Source organism: Rhinoderma darwinii, chromosome 4 (assembly GCF_050947455.1).
Source record: "Rhinoderma darwinii isolate aRhiDar2 chromosome 4, aRhiDar2.hap1, whole genome shotgun sequence".
In the NCBI taxonomy this organism is placed as follows: Eukaryota; Metazoa; Chordata; class Amphibia; order Anura; family Rhinodermatidae; genus Rhinoderma; species Rhinoderma darwinii.
In genome coordinates, this window is record NC_134690.1 from 394,194,714 (window position 1) to 394,214,662 (window position 19,949).

A 19,949-nucleotide genomic window follows, 5' to 3' on the forward strand; every position below is an offset into this window, starting at 1 on the left:
TGAGTATACCATGTGTCCGTGACGTCTAAGGAGACCGGCCCGTAATCAGGAAGTGCCGGAGAATTTATTTAATCCTTAGCGCGCAGTATGGCAGTGGGGGCCCTGTAGGCGCCCCAGGCTTAGGGGCCCGGTCACAACTGCGACCCCTATAGCTACGCCACTGCTGATGACCTATCCTGTGGATGGGTCATCAATATAAAAAACTGCCCGGTGCCCGGACAACCCCTTTAAGTGCATGAGCAGCGGGATGTTGGACTACAATTATAATTGGTTATGACGAAGGGATTCAATTAAAAAAATCAAGATTTTTTGCAATTTTTGAAACCTTACTAACTGGATGCAGAACAGTTTCTGTGTATCTTATAATTATAGATAGATAAGGTGATGCAAATAAGAAGCCGTCTTTCAAGGTAGGGTCCAGGCACCGTCTACATTTTTCAAAAATTGTGTGCTTTACAAAATAAATATTGACAAAATACACAGGATAACGCTCTCACCCGCACGGATAAGACTTGTTCAAACATTGTTGTGAAAATCACCTGCCGTGTTATTTCAGTATACCTTTCCGGGTCATGCCCCGCACTTTACAAATGACGTCATTGTACTTTACAGTCAATTATAGTGAAATGCTCCCAGAAGGTTTCCTCTAATAAATATTCATTATTGTCCTTCAGACTTCCTGACGATTCATTATTAACCCCTTAGGCTGGATTCACACGAGCATGTTTGGTCCGTAAAGGACGGAACGTATTTTGGCCGCAAGTCCCGGACCGAACACAGTGCAGGGAGCCGGGCTCCTAGCATCATAGTTATGTACGACGCTAGGAGTCCCTGCCTCGCTGCGGGACAACTGTCCCGTACTGTAATCATGTTTTCAGTACGGGACAGTAGTTCCACGGAGAGGCAGGGACTCCTAGCGTCGTACATAACTATGATGCTAGGAGCCCGGCTCCCTGCACTGTGTTCAGTCCGGGACTTGCGGCCAAAATACGTTCCGTCCTTTACGGATCGAACATGCTCGTGTCAATCCAGCCTTAGTGACCAGCCCATTTTAGGCCCTAATGACCAAGCAATTTTTTTTTCTCGTTTTTCTATAGTCGCATTCAAAGAGCTATAACTTTTTTATTTTCCGGTCGACATAGCCGTATGAGGACTTGTTTTTTTGCAGGATTAGTTGTACTTTTTAATTGCACCATTTTGGGGTACAGATCATTTTTTTATTAACTTTTATTAACTTTTTTTGGGGGGAATAGAAAACCCCCCTGAAATTCCGACATTGTTTTATGCGTTTTAAATTCACGTCATTCACTGTGCGACGTAATTAACATGTGACCTTTATTCTATGGGTCGGTACGATTACGGCGATACCACATATGTAGAGGTTTTTTTATGTTTTACGACTTTTGCACAATAAAAACACTTTTGAACTAAAATTATTTGTTTTTGCATCGTCGCTTTCCAAGAGTCGTAGTTTTTTTATTTTTCCATCAATGTAGTGATATGAGGGCTTGTTTTTTGCGGGACGATACGTAGTTTTCATTGGTACTGTTTTGAGGTACATGGGACTTATTAACTTTTATTATGGCTTTTAAGGAGGGCAATGGAAAAAAATAGCAATTTCGCCGTTTTTTGCGTATTTTTTGTACGGTGTTCACCTTGCGGTTTAAATTACATATTAATTTTATTGTTTGGGTCATTACGCTCGCGGCGATACCATATATGTGTACTTTTATTTATTTGATACACTTTTACTAAATAAAACCACTTTTTATGGGAAAAAATTGTTCTATTTCTTTTTTTTTTTTTTCTGTAATCTTTATTAATAATTTTTATTTCACATTTATTACTTATTTTATTAGTCCCACTAGGGACTAATTTGCGGGCCGCCGATGGATGAGAGGGAGCTCCCTCCCTCTGTAAACAAGTTAAATGCCGCGGTCACTATTGACCGCTGCATTTAACGAGTAAACTTCGATCGCGGCCGTTGGAGCAGGAGCCCGGCTGTCATCAGTCCCGTGTAGGACTTAGACTGGGCCGCCGTGAAAAGGCGTATTGATGGTCACTAAGGGGTTAATTGATGTTTTCTGATCGTCAGTAGTCAAAAATATGTTCAGGCCCGTTGTGAGGCGGTTGACACAGACAGATGTCCACGCTTCTGTAGAGATTCAATTGTCACCCACTATACGGGTATGTCCACACAGAGTATTTTCCTCAACGGATATAATTGCGGAAAATCTGCAGCGTAATACAGTAGTAGCAGAGCCAATGAGATGTGAACAAATCTCATCCCCACGCTGCGTAAAAAAACAGCCAAAAAAACGCTCATAAATTGTTCGGTTTTTTAATCCGCAGCATGTAAATTTATGCTGCGAAATCGCTGGCTTTCTGTTGTGGGTTTTCCCCATTGAATTTAATGGGGAGGTAAAACCTGCAACAAATAAAAGATGTTGCGATTTTTGCGGCGGAGTGGCCGACAAAAATCGCAAGTCAGAAAAAAAAAGATTATACTTACCCAGATCTCTATGCTCCTGCATCCAGCTCAGCCTCTAGGGATGACGTTTCATTTTCATCCCATGTGACTGCTGAAGCCAATCACAGGGTGCAGCAGTCACATGGGATGAAACGTCATCCCACGAGGCCGGGCTGCAGGATATCTGAGGGACGCATCGCCATGGCTACGGGTAAGTATAGGTTTTTTTTCTAGTGGAGTTTTCCGCAGTGGACATTCCGGCCGAAAAACTGCACCACAATTTGGTGCAATGCCGCAGTGAACTGCGCTATTCATTCCGTCGAAACGACGGAACCCTTGCACAACGGAGACAAATGGAAACCATTGGCACCGAAATCAATGGTGATGGAAACGGAAGCCTATGGTTTCGGTTTGTGTCTGTCAGGGCTCCGTTCTAACGGAAAGCTCAGACGAAACGGAGCCCTAGCGCAGATGTGAACAAAGCCTAAGAAATAGACCTTTAAATGGATTGTCTTCTGCTGGACCTATGGGGCTCAATATTATGTCAGAGCGTGGGCCTGGGATCGGAGGATCCTCACGTAACTCTAGTGGGCTAGTCTGACCCTACCTGAGAGAAGTAATGTTTCCATTCACTGATAGCAAGCAGATAGTTTCAAAATTGTGAGGAGTTCAAACACAAAAATTTAAGGGTCTGTTCACATCTGCGCTACGATTTCCGTAATTCTGTTCCGTCAGAGAAATAGAATAACATAAAAAATGGAAGTGCTGGATCCATCACATGACGGAAACCAACTGCGCACGACGGAACCTATTGACTTTAACGGGTTCCGTCAGGTTTCCGTAATTTTGCTGGATAAAATAACTCTGCAAGCTGTCGCTATTATGTCCAGCAAAAGTGACGGAATCTTTGATGGAAGGGAAGCTCCGATGCAGATGTGAACATAGCCTTAGCAGACTCCGCTCCAAGATAAGTCATGATGCTTTTTCTTTCCTCAAGCGGACATCAAACACCTCAGGGGTCAGCTCACACAGTTTTTTTTGCGCTGATTTTGATGCGGAAACCGCGTCGGAGACAGCACCAAGAAACGGCTTAAATTGCCCCCCATTGATTTCAATGGGAGGTAGAGGCATTTTTTTCACGGGTGGCTTTTGGCGCTCATGGAAAAAAGAAGCGGCATATCCTGCGTTTTCCGCCTCTGACCTCACATTGAAATCAATGGGAGGCAGAAAACCTGTGGCACTCGTTTCAAAGAGTTTTCCGCTGGAAAAATTACGTGCAGGCCGTTCAAAATCTGCCTTAAAATTCCTGAAGGAATTTTTTCTGCCTGCAGTGTGAACAGGGCCGTAACCTCCAACTGAAATCAATGGGGGGAGATTCAGAGCGTTTTTTGTTGCTGATTCCGTTGCAGTTTCCGCTTCAAAATCAGCGTCCAAAAACTAAGGGCGGATTTACACAAGCGTGTGCGTTTTGCGCACGCAAAAACCGCTGCGTTTTGCGTGCGCAAAAGGCACTTGAAAGCTCCATGTGTCAGCTGCGTATGGTGCGCGGTTGCGTGCTTTTCGCGCAGCCGCCATCTTTATGACACTCCGTTTGGATGTTTGTAAACAGAAAAGCACGTGGTGTTTTTCTGTTTACAGTCACAGTTTGACAGCTGGTGCGCGAATCACGCTCGTGTGGCATGCGTGATTTTCACGCACCCATTGACTTCAATGGGTGCGTGATGGAGGGAAAAACGCAGAAATATAGAACATGTCGTGAGTTTTACGCAGCGGAATCACGCTGCGCGAAACTCACGGACTGTCTGCACGGCCCCATAGACTTGCATAGGTCCGTGCGACCCGCGTGAAAACCACGCAGGTTGCACGGACGTATAGCACGTTCGTGTAAATAAGCCCTAAGTGTGAACTGGGCTTTAGTTTTTAATTGTGTCCTTTCTAATTTAGTACAAACTGTTCCAACTCACTAGACACATTTCTCTTCCTTAGGCCTTATTCACACGAGTGTTGCGCACCTCGGACGTAAAAAACGTCAGTTTTTCACGTCCGAGGTGCATCCGTGCTCGGCGCTGCGGGACGCGTTATGACGCATCCCCCATAGTTGAGAGTCTGTGAAGGGATGCGTGAAGCGTGGAAAAATAGGACATGTCCTATTTTCCCACGGACCCTTCACACGGCCCGTTGATACAACGGTTGTGTGAACGGCCACACTGAATTACAAAGGTCCGTGGGACGGCCGCTGTTTCAACGGCCGTCCCACGGACGCACAACCCGCTCGTGTAAATAAGGCCTTACACCATCGCAGGCTGGCAAATATTTTGACTCAAAAATAAATCTATAATTTTGTCGCGCAGTCGCCTCGCCCCTTTAGTTGCAGAACAAGACTAAAAAAGGGTGCGTGCGTGTGTTATAAATATGGGTTCATTGCGCCGTTATGGTCTGAAGTGACGAATCGCGTTTAGTCCTGCGTCATTTTCTGAGGGACCAAGTCCTAGCCAGACGGCAGCAAGGAGCCCCCCTCCCTCCTGATGATCCCACTGGAAGTAGTTGTTCTCTTCCTGGACAGAGGAGGCAGGCAGGGAGAGGAGGAGGAGGATGAGAGTACAGCTAGCCGCCTTGGATTTGCTGTCCTGGAGGAGGAGGAGATCTATCTGCAGGGCTGATTTGCTTTAGATGTGAGAGAAATCTCCCTGTGCTCTCTCCAGCCTGAGCCGGAGCAGCCTCCTCCCTCCATGACACCTTCATATACCACTTATTAATCTACATATTGGATTATTCTCTTTATTTTTTTGCATTGGATTTATTTGCATTGGATTGATTTTACATTGCACTGGATTTATTGTTTTTTTTTTTTTTTTTTCTACATTGCATTGGAGCCAGTGATGCAACAGCAACACCTCAGCTTCTTCCCAGCCTTGGATGTCACCTGCAGGGAATGAGGACACCTCAGCCTGAAGCAGGGGTGGGGACACCCCATTCTTTCAGCTCCCCCCCAGGAAGGGATGCTGTGATTGTGGAGGAGACCGTTGTCTGCATTTACTGACATTTATATTTATTGCTTTGTGATAACGTGTGCCGCTTGGGGGGACAATTGATAGAGGCAGCTCGGGGCCTGGAGGAGGAGGAGGTGGGGACACTGAGCTCTAGCGCTCCCTCTCAAGATGTCAGCCAGGACGCCATTGCCGACAGTAAACGAGCGGGACACAGAGAATGTGAGTAGCCCTGCGGGCGAGTCCACTCTGGAGGGGGGGGGGTGTGAGGTAGGCCATTTAGGGAATTCTCTGGGAATAAATGGATGGGAAAAGGAAGGGGAGGGGGCATGTATAATGACAGTAATCATAGGGGGCCTATAAAAAAGGGACGTGGGGGACTGTCCATTAACCCCTATATCCCGGCCGTTAATGGAATCTTCCGGTTTGCCCCAGCTTGGATGTAATAGAACAATATGGGTTCCTTCCAGTTTAACCCTTGTTGTGACAGAGTCCATGTGCTGGGGTCATGGTTTATGGCTATCAATATGGCCACAGGGGACTGATCATTTGTCTGGTACTAATAATCTGTGGTGACGAGCAGCCATAGAGGCGGTTATAATATGACGGATAATTAGCAATAGTTCTATTAATAATCCAGTCATGGACTGATATCGATAACATGGAGGCAAATAGCCACAAGCGTGCCAACAATATGACTGATTATTTGTCACTGTCACCAGCGCTAATTATCGTAGGCGCACCGATAATACGGTCGAATTGACCGATTAATAATCGTCACATATAATAAGTGACACATCGGTTTGGTTGAAATAATGATTAGTCCTGGAGCGGAAATTGTGTAATGGTCATAGACGGACTGATAATTAGCGCTAATCTTAATCACCAAATCTGAGGTAAAAGACGAATAATTCTTAGCGTTTCTAATGATTAATCTGCGCGCGGTGACAAAATGATACTCTCCGACCGCTTGAAATCTGGTTGATTGGTCTGAAACTTTATCTGGCGGGGACTTTATCGGACAAGCTTCAGAAATTTTCTTGGTTAATACTAGAAGAGTATTGAACGCTAATCGGGCGAGAATTTCCCATTAGTTTTAATTAAATATTTTCCATTTTTTTTTCTTGATTGCTTAAAAATATCTGTGCGTGCATGCCGTTATTGGAACGTTTCTTCTAAAGTGAAATATGGGACGCTCGCTCTGAAGAACACACATATCAGAACGATCGTTCTGAAGAGAAACGCAAATCAGGACGGTCGCTCTGTAGGGTACACATCGGAACGGTTGTTCGAAAGGGAACACATCGGAAAGGTCGTTGTGAAGGGAACACATCGGAACGGTCGTTGTGAAGGGAAACGCATCTCGGAACGGTCGTTGTGAAGGGAAACACATCGGAACGGTCGTTGTGAAGGGAAACACATCGGAACGGTCATTGTGAAGGGAAACGCATCTCGGAACGGTCGTTGTGAAGGGAACACATCGGAACGGTCGTTGTGAAGGGAAACACATCTCGGAACGGTCGTTGTGAAGGGAACACATCGGAACGGTCATTGTGAAGGGAAACACATCGGAACGGTCGTTGTGAAGGGAAACACATCGGAACGGTCATTGTGAAGGGAAACGCATCTCGGAACGGTCGTTGTGAAGGGAACACATCGGAACAGTCGTTGTGAAGGGAAACGCATCTCGGAACGGTCGTTGTGAAGGGAACACATCGGAACGGTCGTTGTGAAGGGAAACGCATCTCGGAACGGTCGTTGTGAAGGGAACACATCGGAACGGTCATTGTGAAGGGAAACGCATCTCGGAACGGTCGTTGTGAAGGGAACACATCGGAACGGTCGTTGTGAAGGGAACAGATCGGAACGGTCGTTGTGAAGGGAAACGCATCTCGGAACGGTCGTTGTGAAGGGAAACACATCGGAACGGTCGTTGTGAAGGGAAACACATCGGAACGGTCGTTGTGAAGGGAAACGCATCTCGGAACGGTCGTTGTGAAGGGAAACGCATCTCGGAACGGTCGTTGTGAAGGGAAACACATCGGAACGGTCCTTGTGAAGGGAACACATATTGAAATGATTGCTTGCTATGAAAGGAACACATTGGGACACTTTTTTGAAAAGGAACGCATATTTAAATGCTCACAAGGAGCGCTTACTCGGAAGGGAACACGTATTGGAACGGTTGCTGTGAAGGGAAACACATATCGGAATAGTAGTTGTGAAGGGAAACATCGTAACGGTCGCTGTGAAGGGAATCATCGTAACGGTCGCTGTGAAGGGAATCATCGTAACGGTCGCTGTGAAAGGAAACACATCGGAATAGTAGTTGTGAAGGGAAACACATATCATTACGGTAGCTGTGAAGGGAAACGTCGTAACGGTCGCTGTGAAGGGAAACATCGGAACAGTCGCTGTGAAGGGAAACATCGGAACGGTCGTTGTGAAGGGAAACATCGTGACGGTCGCTCTAAAGTGAACGCGTGTTGAAGTGGTTGCTGTGAAAGAAACGCATATTGGGACGCTCTTTCGAGAAGGAATGCGTATTGAAGGAGCGCTTACTCTGAAGGGAACACATATGGGATCAGCCATTCTGTAGGGAACAAAATTGGAACTGCTCGCTCTGAAGAGAACAAATATTGGAACAGTTGTCCGATCAGTTGCAAATCCTTGTGTTTATAGCCGACTCCAAGGCGCAGATGCCAACCTCCATTTCCACCTGTCGTGCAGCTTATTTCAGCACAACATTCACAATATCCCGGCAGCGTGATGTGATGACAGCAAAGTTCAAGTCATCCATTTTCATCTGCAACCACTATTGGGGATGGTGGTAAATGCACCGTCATCTTGATAGAGGGATTCTTCAACACGCCAGGTCGTGGTATCTTTAATGCTACACGAAAGGGTTAACCTTACGAGTACTTGATGTCTATGATTTAACTAACGCCGATCCCCCGAGAAATATGATTAAACTATTGTCATCCATACTGACTCTTAATTAACCGATGTAGCGAAGGTAAACGGATAAGATAGTTAAGACCCCCCCCCCTCTGAGGTGACCGTCTGCGTCTTATGAGCGATGCCAGTCTGTACGGATCCTTTTAATTAACCCTCAGAGAGCCGGAGTGTACATCTCTACTGAATAATGGGAAATGATGCGATTTGATGAGCGCGCCTATGTCCGTTTGTTGCATACATATAATTATCTTCAATAAGGTTTGTTTACGTTGGGAATTTCAAAAATTTCCGCCGCAGGATCCTTTGTTGCCGTTGTGTGGGATATATACACGCGGGGCTAGTGTTGATTAAGGTGGTCCAGCCATGGTGCAGATGTTTACGCTGTACAGTATTGCATCGGGGATAGACCATTTGAAGTATTGCATCATGAACGTTATTTTTGGAAACCAAAAACATTCACCTTTTCTATTCGTCTCGGCAACAGAAGTGGAAACACGAAGCATAAGACACGTTGAAGGCCTTTCACTGATTTTCAGATAGTCCCCCCTTTGTTCGTACATCATGAGGAAATTACATCACTCCATCGGCCTCCTACAATCTGCTTATCTCTCAAATTCCTGAATTCATTTCGCCCATCAGGTACCTGCAAAATGGTTCAGCCTCATTCTTGTGCTTTTCATGTCCGCCGTCATACAGAGGGCGATGATATGGGGTGTACTTTTCTGGCTCAACGTGATAATTATGGGATTTGATGTCGATGGGGATTTGACAAGGATCCTCAAATTAAACTCTTTACTGTTGCGTTGTAGCAGTTGTGTTTGTTTTTGGGTTGAGTTTTATGGTTGTAATACCGGCGAGGCTCCGTGGGTTTTCAGCTGGTATTCTGTGACGACCATCCTGACATTTCTATATATCATCGCGCCAGCTATATATAGGATTTCAGCAATGATGCAATGCATTTTTTTAGCCTCCAGATGCCTTGCGGGAGTAACCTGTTGAGGTTTCTCCTGATAAAGACTGAAAGGACCTGTTTGATTTTTCTGACTTTTATCAGTATGTTGAATTTTAAGGGATGTCACTTGTAGGTCGCAGCGGTAAGGGTCCTAAACTGGGACCCACACTGATATTGTCAAACAGGTCTCACTTGTAGGTTCCCATATATAGGGGTTTTCAGCAAGACATCTCACTTAGACATGTCATAAAAGTGTGATGGATAGGTGTCTGGCAGCTCGAAACCTCACTGAGAAAGAGGGAGACCCGCTTCGTAGTTTCATGGAGAGGTGACCACATGGGAGGATTCTTACCTTCGAAATCAATGAAATTATCGAAACCTCTGACTGAGGTTTCTTGGTTTGAAGATTTCGGGGCTGCGTCCCCTTTACTATTTTTCCCTGTTCAGCGGTACCACGTCCACCCGTTGTGCAGGGGACCACGTCCACCCTTGTGCAGAGGACCATGTCCACCCGTTGTGCAGAGGACCACGTCCACCCGTTGTGCAGGGGACTGTGCGGGGAATTCAATTGAATGGGGCCGACTGCAGTTCCCTGAACATCCCGTTGCGCTTCTTTGCAGGGAAAACGGAAAAGTGGACACAGAACTAAATCAGAGCTGCGGCCCCATAATTCTTAGTTTCTTTGGGGGTCCCAGAGGTCGCTTTCCCACTGATCATAAGGTGATGGCATTTCTTGAATTGCCATCACTTTCTACGATGGGAATATCCCTTTAGTATGTTGTAATTATCAGGGCCACCTTCGTTACATGTGGGAGCAATGCAAATTTTGGATTTCCCCAAACTTTCTTACCTATCTGCAGATTTCCAATGGTTTGCTGGACCCCTTTCCAGTTTAAGTCCCATTGTTTTCATTAGACACATCAACATTTATGATGGTACTCGTTCGATCTGGTCATTGGGGAGGATCCGCACACCCCATCAAGATGACCTTCATAACATATGCATTTTATTTTATAATAAGAAAACTATTTTACTGGTATTTTGTATAGAAGTGCTGCTATATCAGTCACCTGCTTTCGAATCTGTAAAGGCGGCCATATTGGTTGTCACCCTGTCTCCCCCGAAATGACAGAAGAGGGGGATCTAAGGGCTCATAGTTTTGATGTTTTTTTTTCAATCCGTATCCTTTCGTTGATTTTATGTGTTATGTATCTCTTTTTCACAATTTTTGTATGAAGAGTTTTCTAGTTCATATGTCGACATGAATAGAACGTTTCGGTCATTTAGACAAGGGTTCGAAAGTTTTTTTAAAGGGATCTCTCAACGTTGACAAAGTTATATGCCGGACTTACCACTTGTGGCTCTTGGTATGACTTATATTAATGACACTGTAGACCGGTCCTGCACCTCACACCTTCAAAGGTTCAGCAACAGGCCAAGAGAGTGCCCTTTATGTTGATTGACTTGGCACAGCTGAGAGCCCAAGGATTGTCATTTTAGAGTCCCCCTACTAATATAAGCTGACATTTTACATACCAGAAGCTGTGTCACTTAACGCTTGTATTTTTCTTAGTCCGAGGTGATTAAACTTTGGGCCGGGACTCTAAGTAGGATTCCAGGATTTGACATTTTCAAGCACATTTTTACTTGCGCCTTTTTATTTTCTCTTCCCTAAAGACGACAGACTGCTTAGAAAATTGCATTTACATGTGATATTGCCTGACTTTTTACATTGCGCCGCAGTTACATGGACATTGCAAGTGCCATGCTACCGCTCTTATGACAGAACGTGAGAAGAAGCCCCAGCCTAAGGGCTTGTACATACATGGCAGACAATTTCCGCTGCAGATTTTGCCACAAATGTGTGGCAGTTACCCAACGAATCTGCTGCAGAATCCGCATATATTAGAGGGTGGCATCTAGACGTGGCAGATGTTGCAGCAAATCTGCCACGTCTCAACGTGCCCTAAGGGGCCTTTAACACTGGGCGATTATTGTGTAAAATTTCAAAATCTCAACAAAAAGTTTGCAATCATTGGCCAGTCAGTGTAAACCTGAGCAGTGATTGCACGATCAGCGAGAAATTGCTTGTTTGTCATTGATCGAATCTTTTATGGCTGAGACCTGGTCATTAAAATGAATACGGCCCATGAGCTGCTTTGCCGTTGGTCAATGAACCAGAAATACGTGACTATAGGCACCTGTTAAAAAGGAGTTCAAAAAGTTTTCGAACACAGGTCCCATGCACACGAACGTGCTTTTGCGGCCGCAATTCCCCCGAAAATCCATGGGACAATTGCGGCCCCATTCATTTCTATGGGGCCATGCACACGACCGTAGTTTTTACGGTCTGTGCATGGCCCGGGAGCCCGCACCGCAGAAAGAACGGACACGTCTTATTACGGTCGTCTGCGGTCCGGGCTCATTGAAAATAATGGCCGCGGCCATTTGCATGGCCCGCGATTTGCGGGTGGCTCGCGGCTGACAGTCCACTGCCGGCCGACCCGAAATTCAAAGGTCAAAGACTCGTCATATTGCTCGCCTATCAGCAGGCTCTCCACTGAATACCGTACACAATGAATCACAATGGAGACTGTACTCTGGAGGGTGGTCTAGTAGGTGGTACAATGGTGGTCCGGTAGGTGGTACAATGGTGGTCTAGTAGGTGGTACAATGATGGTCTAGTAGGTGGTATGATGGTGGTCTAGTAGGTGGTACAATGGTGGTCTAGTAGGTGGTACAATGGTGGTCTAGTAGGTGGTACAATGGTGGTCTAGTAGGTGGTATGATGGTGGTCTAGTACGTGGTACAATGGTGGTCTAGTAGGTGGTACAATGGTGGTCTAGTAGGTGGTACAATGGTGGTCTAGTAGGTGGTACAATGGTGGTCTAGTAGGTGGTACAATGGTGGTCTAGTAGGTGGTACAATGGTGGTCTAGTAGGTGGTACAATGGTGGTCTAGTAGGTGGTACAATGGTGGTCTAGTAGGTGGTACAATGTGCATTTCTACACACCTTTCTCACACCCGTACCCTCCATCTTCATGCACAAATATCTTTGTGTGAATTCTCAAAAGAGCAAAGACAATCTATCTCAAAAACTGTAGAAATTTCGGAAAGCAAACGATACGATTCTAAATGCATATTTTTCAAACATTAACGACTCGCTATATCGTCGATCGCCATGTGTAATGGGACCTTTATGCCTGTTTCACACAGCCAGGGGCTACGGGATTCAAATGCTAGGAAATGATTGCATCTTGCTTATGTATCCGGGTTGTGTGTGGGGGATGGGAGGGGGTAATATGACGGACGCCGACTGATTCCGTTAGCTGCAGTTTATGACTGAACTTCAATGAGGATTCCCTGTCCATAAATCATTCAGGGACTTTCTGACAGAGAATTTCACAAAGTTTCCCAAACTAGGCTATGCCAGACATAGTGAAGCAAGGGTGGAATCGCGCAATTATCTTGTAATTGCCCAAAGGCAGGTACTAATTGTTAAACTGGATCTCTGCCCGGAGCTCAGCCTTCCTCCAGGAACGGTTCACCTGACTAGTATTATTATCTGTCTGGGCCGGGTATTACATAAGGCAGCACTTACTGGATCTTAATATTTTATTTGTATCTCAAGGTCATAACCGCGGTAAGGGTGAGGCCACGTGTAGCTGCGGCGAAAAAACATTATTGTGGTTTTGCAATGCAGTTCATGGCCATGCAATTTTTACAGGTAAGGCTGAGTTCACACCTGTGTTGGTGTGTTCCGTTGTTCTGCTCCGACAGTGGAGCAGAACAAGGAAATGACAGAACAAACGGTTCCGTTGCACAACTGATACTGCGGGTTGCCGACGGAACCCATTGACTTTAATGGGTTCCGCTGGCTCTCCGTCCGGGTGTCCGTGATTTCACTGAACACAATAGCGCAGCATGCTGCGCTATTGTCTCTGGTAAACTCCTGCAAAATCTGCCGGATCTGCGACGGAGGTCCCTAACGGAGCCTCCGACGCAGATGTGAACATAGCCTAAAGCATGGTCTAGATACTGGTAAAAAATGCAGCCGTTTTTGCGGTGCGGTTATTACAGGTATTTAACATGCTTTAACTGGAAAAAAACAAAACGTATACCCATTAGCCACATGCGTTTGCGATTTTTTTTTTGACTGCAGGGCAGCATCACATCAGTCGCTATATATGGCCTTAAGGTAAGGTGGCATGGCCTGGCTAGGTAAAACATGGTCACCCATTGAATGGGTGCCATACAATACTGCATTTCCCCTGTAGTGGGTGCTCTAGGAAAAATGTGTGGCTTGATAAAGAGTCCATTCACACTCCGTTTCTCCCTTTAGCATGTAGTAACAGGAAAGCTCCCAACGTGCTCGCTAAACGTGTCCATAGGGCTCGATTAGTCAGATGGAGGCCAAAAGAGTGACTTTGGTGTTGGCAATGTGCTATCGCCATTTTCTTTTGAAGGCCCAAAGAGTGTCCTTTTCACCTCCGTCTGACTGGTATACATTAGTATTCCTGCAAAAAGTGTAGTAGACTGCGCTATTTCTTCTTGTCGTACACTGTAAAAACGTTAAACTGATACCCTATTAGCCTATGGGTGACGGATGCCACTGTTCGGGTATGTTCACACGGCTTAGCAATATACGTCTGAAATTACAGAGCTGATTTCGGAGAAAACACCCTCTGATTTTCAGCCGTTTTTGAAGCTGAAAATTAAATTTGGAGCTTCTTTTGAGGTGTTTTTGGAGGCATTTTTCATAGTGTTCAATGGAAAATCAGCTCCAAAAAACGCCCCAGGGTATGTTCACACGATGAGAGGCATTTACGTGTGAAAAGACAGACTGTTAACAGCTGCCTCGTTTCACACGTAAATGCTCCTCCTCGCATTTTGCGAGCCGTCTGAGACGCTCGTAAATCTTGAGCTGTGCTTCATTGAGTTCAATGAAGAACAGCTCAAATTACGTGGCAAAGAAGTGTCCTGCACTTCTTTGTCGAGGCAGTCCATTTACGCGTTGTTGTTTGACAGCTGTCAAACGACGACGCGTAAATTACAGGTTGTCTGCACAATACGTCGGCAAACCCATTCAAATGAATGGGCAGATGTTTGCCGACGTATTGTAGCCCTATTTTCAGACGTAAAACGAGGCATAATACGCCTCGTTTACGTCTGAAAATAGGTCGTGTGAACCCAGCCTTAAGAAGTGACATGCTACTTCTTTTTACGGAGCGTCTTTTTGTGCTCCGTTTTTTTAAAACCGAGGTGTTAAAAAGATGCCCCGTATGAACTAAATGCTGTTTTTCCCATTGATTTCAATGGGCAGATGTTTGTAGGCGTATTAGGGGCGTTTTTTCAGGCGTAAAACGCATGAATTACGCCTGAACATACCCTTAGGCATCCGTCACAGCCTCCGTTTAACTTATACGTCAGAAGCTTTATCGCAGTGTGAACCTAACCTAACAACTGATGTCCTGGGGTTCCAGGAGCGGCTAATTAGCGACTGACGAGCTTTTCTAACCACCAGTGATCAGCCGCATCTGGCCAGGCTTTCCCCCTGCAGTGGCGAACGCAGGAGAAATGTAGTATTGTAGTATGTAGGACTATGTAGTATGTACTACTATGTCCATCTATGTATAGCATGGACTAGCCTGGTTGCCCAGAATGGGTGCCGCTCTTACAAAGCAGTTTTCCATTTTGACTGAGGTGGTCCCGAGTGGAGGAGCCCCACCTATGAACTGTTATGCCTAGGGCCTATGCCTTTCACAAAAGGAGTCGCAACAGAAATCGAAGGTTGACAATCGGATATCTGCTGCAAATATGCAGTTCATGTGCCGCAGCCGCGTGGATACGCTCGATTGTTAGCCCTATTTAAATGGGCTAATCCGTGGCTTCTCGTGCGGAATCTGCGAGAATAATGAACATGCTTATTTTTCTCGTAAATTCTTTTTTTTCCGTGGATCCACTGCATTTTCTAAAGCATGTGAACAGGGTTACAAAAACCTCATTCACATGCATCGAAGGACGATTTGATGAGGATTTCGGGGGCAGGGTTTGCGCTGAAATTCTTGTCAGATCCATCAAGTGGGAATGGAGCCTAAGATCTCTCTTGCACACGACCGTTGTGCCACTTGGGCCGTTTTTTGGGCATCCGAGTGGCACCCGATAATCTTCACGGACCCGTTCACTTTGACGGGTGAATCGGGTCCGTGAAATATGGTCCGAGTCTCCGATCCGAGGAAAGATAGAACATATCCTATCTTTCCTCAGATCACTGACGGGACTCGGACGGCACACTCAGTCGTGTGATGAGGCGTATGGCCTAATGTAAGTGAAGATCAGTCACAAGTAAAGTTACTGAACATTATGTGTAATATGTAAAATGTTGTTTACCTTTACAATATAAGGCCCTGTTCACACAGCCGTTTGCTGCGTTTTTCGCTGCGTTTTTCTCCCGCAGCCATTGATGTCAATGGGAGGTCAGTGACATAAACGCCCGAAGACAGGGCATGTCGCTTCTTCTTCCCGCGAGCTGGTTTTACCGCTCGCGGGAAAAAAACGCCTCCGCTTTCCATTGAAATCAATGGGAGTCGTTTTCGGCTGTTGGTTTCCGCGTCAAAAAACTCAGTGTGAACAGGGCCTTAAGGTTTTTTCTGTTCTTTATTTTAATGACCAGGATGAAATTCCACCCAGTGTGAATGTGTCCCAACAGTAACCCTGGCCTTGTTGCCCATAGCAACCAATCACAGCACAGCTTTCATTTTTCGAAAGCCGTTTCAGAAATGAAAGCTGTGTTCTCATTGGTTGCTATGGGCAACAAGGCCAGGGTTACTGTTAAATGATTTTTAAAAATGAGGCCCATTGTTTAGATTTAATACCTGAAAACCTGTCCTGCTCACACAGCTGCAGGGCTCAATAGAAGAGAGAGGTCTGATAGACTGTATTCACACGTTTTTGATTAGTTATTTTCTGTTTTTTGTTTTTTTAAGTGATGGTGATAAGTTTTAGGCCCCATGCACATGACCGTGTTTTTGCGTCCGCAATTCCCCCGCAAATCCACGGGAGAATTGCGGACCCATTCATTTCTATGGGCCCATACACACTATCCGTGTTTTCACGGGTCTCCGCATGTCCGCAAATCCGTGCCGCAGAAACTCAGGACATGTCTTATTACGGCCCGCAAATTCGATGCGGACATGCCAATAGAAGTCAATGGGCCCGTGGAAATTGCGGATACACCTCCGTGTGTCATCCGCAGTTTTGCGGATTTGCGGAAGTGTTGCTAGGCGACGACCGGGAATGAGTTCTGTCGTCATCCTGTTTTACCTAGGCTTTTTTTTTTTCATCCGCATTTTGCGGATTACATACGGATGAACTGCGGATGACATTTCACGGAACACGGTCCTGGAATTTGCGGACCAGAAAAACACTACGGTCGTGTGCATGAGGCCTAAAAAAATACATGAAAAATTGTGGCAAAGACCACGGCTTTAAGGACACGTTCGTGAGGATATAGGCGCGGAATCCGCTCACATTCAACATTCAAAGCAAGTGGATAGGGTATTTTGTACCTATTCAAATCCATGCGGATTAATGACTATACGCAAATTCTTAATCGAAAAGCCACGGATTAGCCCTATTAAATTACAACGGGGCTAATCCGCGTGCGGATCTTCTTTCACATCCGTGGTAGAAATCTGAAATTCAGCCGCGGATTCTTTTAAAAATCCATGTCAAATCCTGAACATGTAAACATACCCTCACATCACATGTGAATACAGCCATAAATTGCAATGACCTGTGCAGCCGTTTCAGCAGGATATGATCAGGGCGGCTTTGTAAACGGGGATGTTTCCATCCACTGACTGCAGATACCTTGAAAGCTGCAAGGGATTGATCTACAAAGTTTATTAGAAAGCTGCATAACTTCTCGTTATACAATGAGTAATTAGATTTTATTTAGCTAAAACTAGAAGACTCTTTTATGTCTTATGTTTTCTGTCAAGATCTACTAGAAAGAAGCAGCCGGAAACTGAACTGCTGCGAATGTAGTAATCCGTGGCGTAACTATAAAAGTCGCAGCGTTTGCAATTGCGACCAGGCCCCGAAGCCAGGGGGGCCCGCAGCCCCCCGCATCACATCAGTGAAAAGTTACTATAGATTCACTATTTACTATAGATTCACAGTGTGAGGCCTCATGCACACGAGTAATTACGAGCACGGCCGGGCACGGGCAGCCGGCCGCTTTTGCGAGCCATGCTGCCATTATAAATTATAGCAGCACGGCCCGTAAAATGAAAAAATAGAACATGTTCTATTTTTTTAACGGCACGGGCACCTTCCCGTGAGAAAACGGGAAGGTACCCGTGACTAACAGAAGTCTATGGGCCCGTTATTGCGGGTCGTAATTACGACCCGCAATAACGTGTGTTTTTACGGTCGTGTGCATGAGGCCTCAGCAAGTAAGGAAAATGAAGGGGAAGCAGTGCTCACACGAGCACTGATTGGCGGGGGTCCCGGGAGTCGGACCCCGACCCATCAATGTTTAGGGACTGGACATCCCCTTTTAAGCCTACCATGTGGTAGGCTTTGATACAGGGCCCCAGCAGACAGTAGTCTTATACTGTATAAGATTACTGTCTGCTGGACCCTGTATCTATGCCTACCTTAGGCTTAGATACAGGGTCCAACAAACTATCACACATGCACTTAGGGGCCCTGTATCTAAGCCTACCATATGTGTTAGGCTGTGTTCACATCAGCGTTGCCCTTCCGTTGACGGGTTCCATCTGAGATTTCTGTCGGGTAACCCCTCAACGGAAAGGCAAACTGAAACCTCAGCTTCCGTTTCCATCACCATTGATCTCCATGGTGACGGAAACGTTGCTAAAGGTTTCCGTTTGTCACCGTTGTGTCAGGGTTCCGTTGGTCTTGACGCAACCAATAGCACATTCGACTGCGCTATCGATTCCGTCAAAACAACGGAACTCTGTCACAGAGTTCAATATTTTATTGAAATTGAAATCAAACACAACCCTCGCTATCTGTTTTATTGAGAATTAAAAAAAAAAAGCCGTCATCGAAGTCGTCCTCGAATCCGAAGTAGTCCGTCGTCTGAACCTGTAAAAAAACACAAACACACATAAATAATTGTTATTCTTACCTTTCCCGGGTCCAGCGCTGGAGCCACAATGTCAGCAAGCTGAGTCCTGTATCTAATGCAATCATGTGTGATACGGTCTGCTGAGCCACTGTATCTAATCTAATCATGTGTGATACTGTCTGCTGATCCAGTGTTACTAATCCCATCATGTGTGATACTGCCTTCTGAGCCACTGTATCTAATCCTATCATGTGATCCTGTCTGCTGAGCTACTGTATCTAATCCCATCATGTGTGATACTGTCTTCTGGGCCTTATATCTAAGGGTATGTTCACACGCTTAACAAAAAACGTCTGAAAATACGGAGCTGTTTTCAAGGGAAAACAGCCCCTGATTTTCAGACGTGCTTTTCGCAGCGTTTTTTACGGCCGTTTTTGGAGCTATTTTCATTGGAGTCTATGAGAAAACGGCTCCAAAAACGTCCGAAGAAGTGTCCTGCACTTCTTTTGACGAGGCTGTATTTTTACGTGCCGTCTATTGACAGCGACGCGTAAAATGACAGGTCGTCGGCACAGTACATCGTAAAACCCATTGAAATGAATGGGCAGATGTTTGCCGACGTATTGGAGCCGTTTTTTCAGACGTAATTCGAGGCGTAAAGCGCCTCCAATATGTCTGAAAATAGGTCGTGTGAACCCAGCCTTATCCTTTCATGTGTGATATTGTCTGCTGAGCCACTGTATATAATCCTATCCATAGCTATAGGGTCGTAGTGCTATAGATATTCTGTCTCCTATGTACACATATACATACACACATTTTTTTTGGGGGGACACATATGTATTGGGGCTATTTCCCCAAACGTTTCAAGACCTTAGTGACGCCCCCGGCTGCTAGTGCTGCATTGTTGGGTCACTTAGGAGACCCAGCGATGCAGCTGAAAGCTGCGGGCCGTTGGCCATGAGAAGTTGGGGGGGGGGGGGGGCATGAAGAATCTTTGCATCGGTGCCCATGAACCCTTAGCTATGCCTCTGGTAGTAATCCGATCGATCATTGATCTGTGTGATAGCCGCACTTATCTGTCCGCACAGTCAGGGACTCTACATTAGCAGTGGTCAGCAGAGTTATATATGCAGTGCTTAGACTTAAATTTATTTCCTGATGTTATTAATAATTTATCTCTACAATGACAATTTCTTATCATTTACTTATCAGAACTGCTTCCTTTACAATTTAGCGCAATGCGTTAAAGGGCTTGTCCGAAATTTTTAAAAAAGGAACTGCAGTAAATGTAAATAAATCCCTCGCCGCTGCAGCGCCGTTGCTCCAGTGATACCCGCCGGTCCTGCAACGATGACGTCATATACATCATTCACGTGACTGCTGCAGCCAATCACTGGCTAAAGCGGTCTCGTGTCGTACATGCAACCATCACTGCTGAGGCCAGTGATTGGCTGCAGGATATACGTGAATGATGTACAT

At 45.7% G+C, this 19,949-nt stretch overlaps 1 protein-coding gene across 2 annotated transcripts in view; it reads left to right on the forward strand.

The window, feature by feature from the left end:
• Positions 1 to 5,059: 5,059 nt before the first annotated feature.
• MARK1 (microtubule affinity regulating kinase 1) overlaps positions 5,060 to 19,949 on the forward strand; it is a 131,133-nt gene continuing 116,243 nt past the window's right edge. The window contains exon 1 of one of the 2 annotated variants that reach the window (XM_075863360.1): positions 5,060 to 5,679. In XM_075863360.1, coding sequence (XP_075719475.1) covers positions 5,629 to 5,679 — 51 coding nt within the window. In that variant the 5' untranslated portion in view covers positions 5,060 to 5,628. The remainder of the gene's footprint in view (positions 5,680 to 19,949) is intronic. The other variant, XM_075863359.1, reaches the window with a different exon arrangement.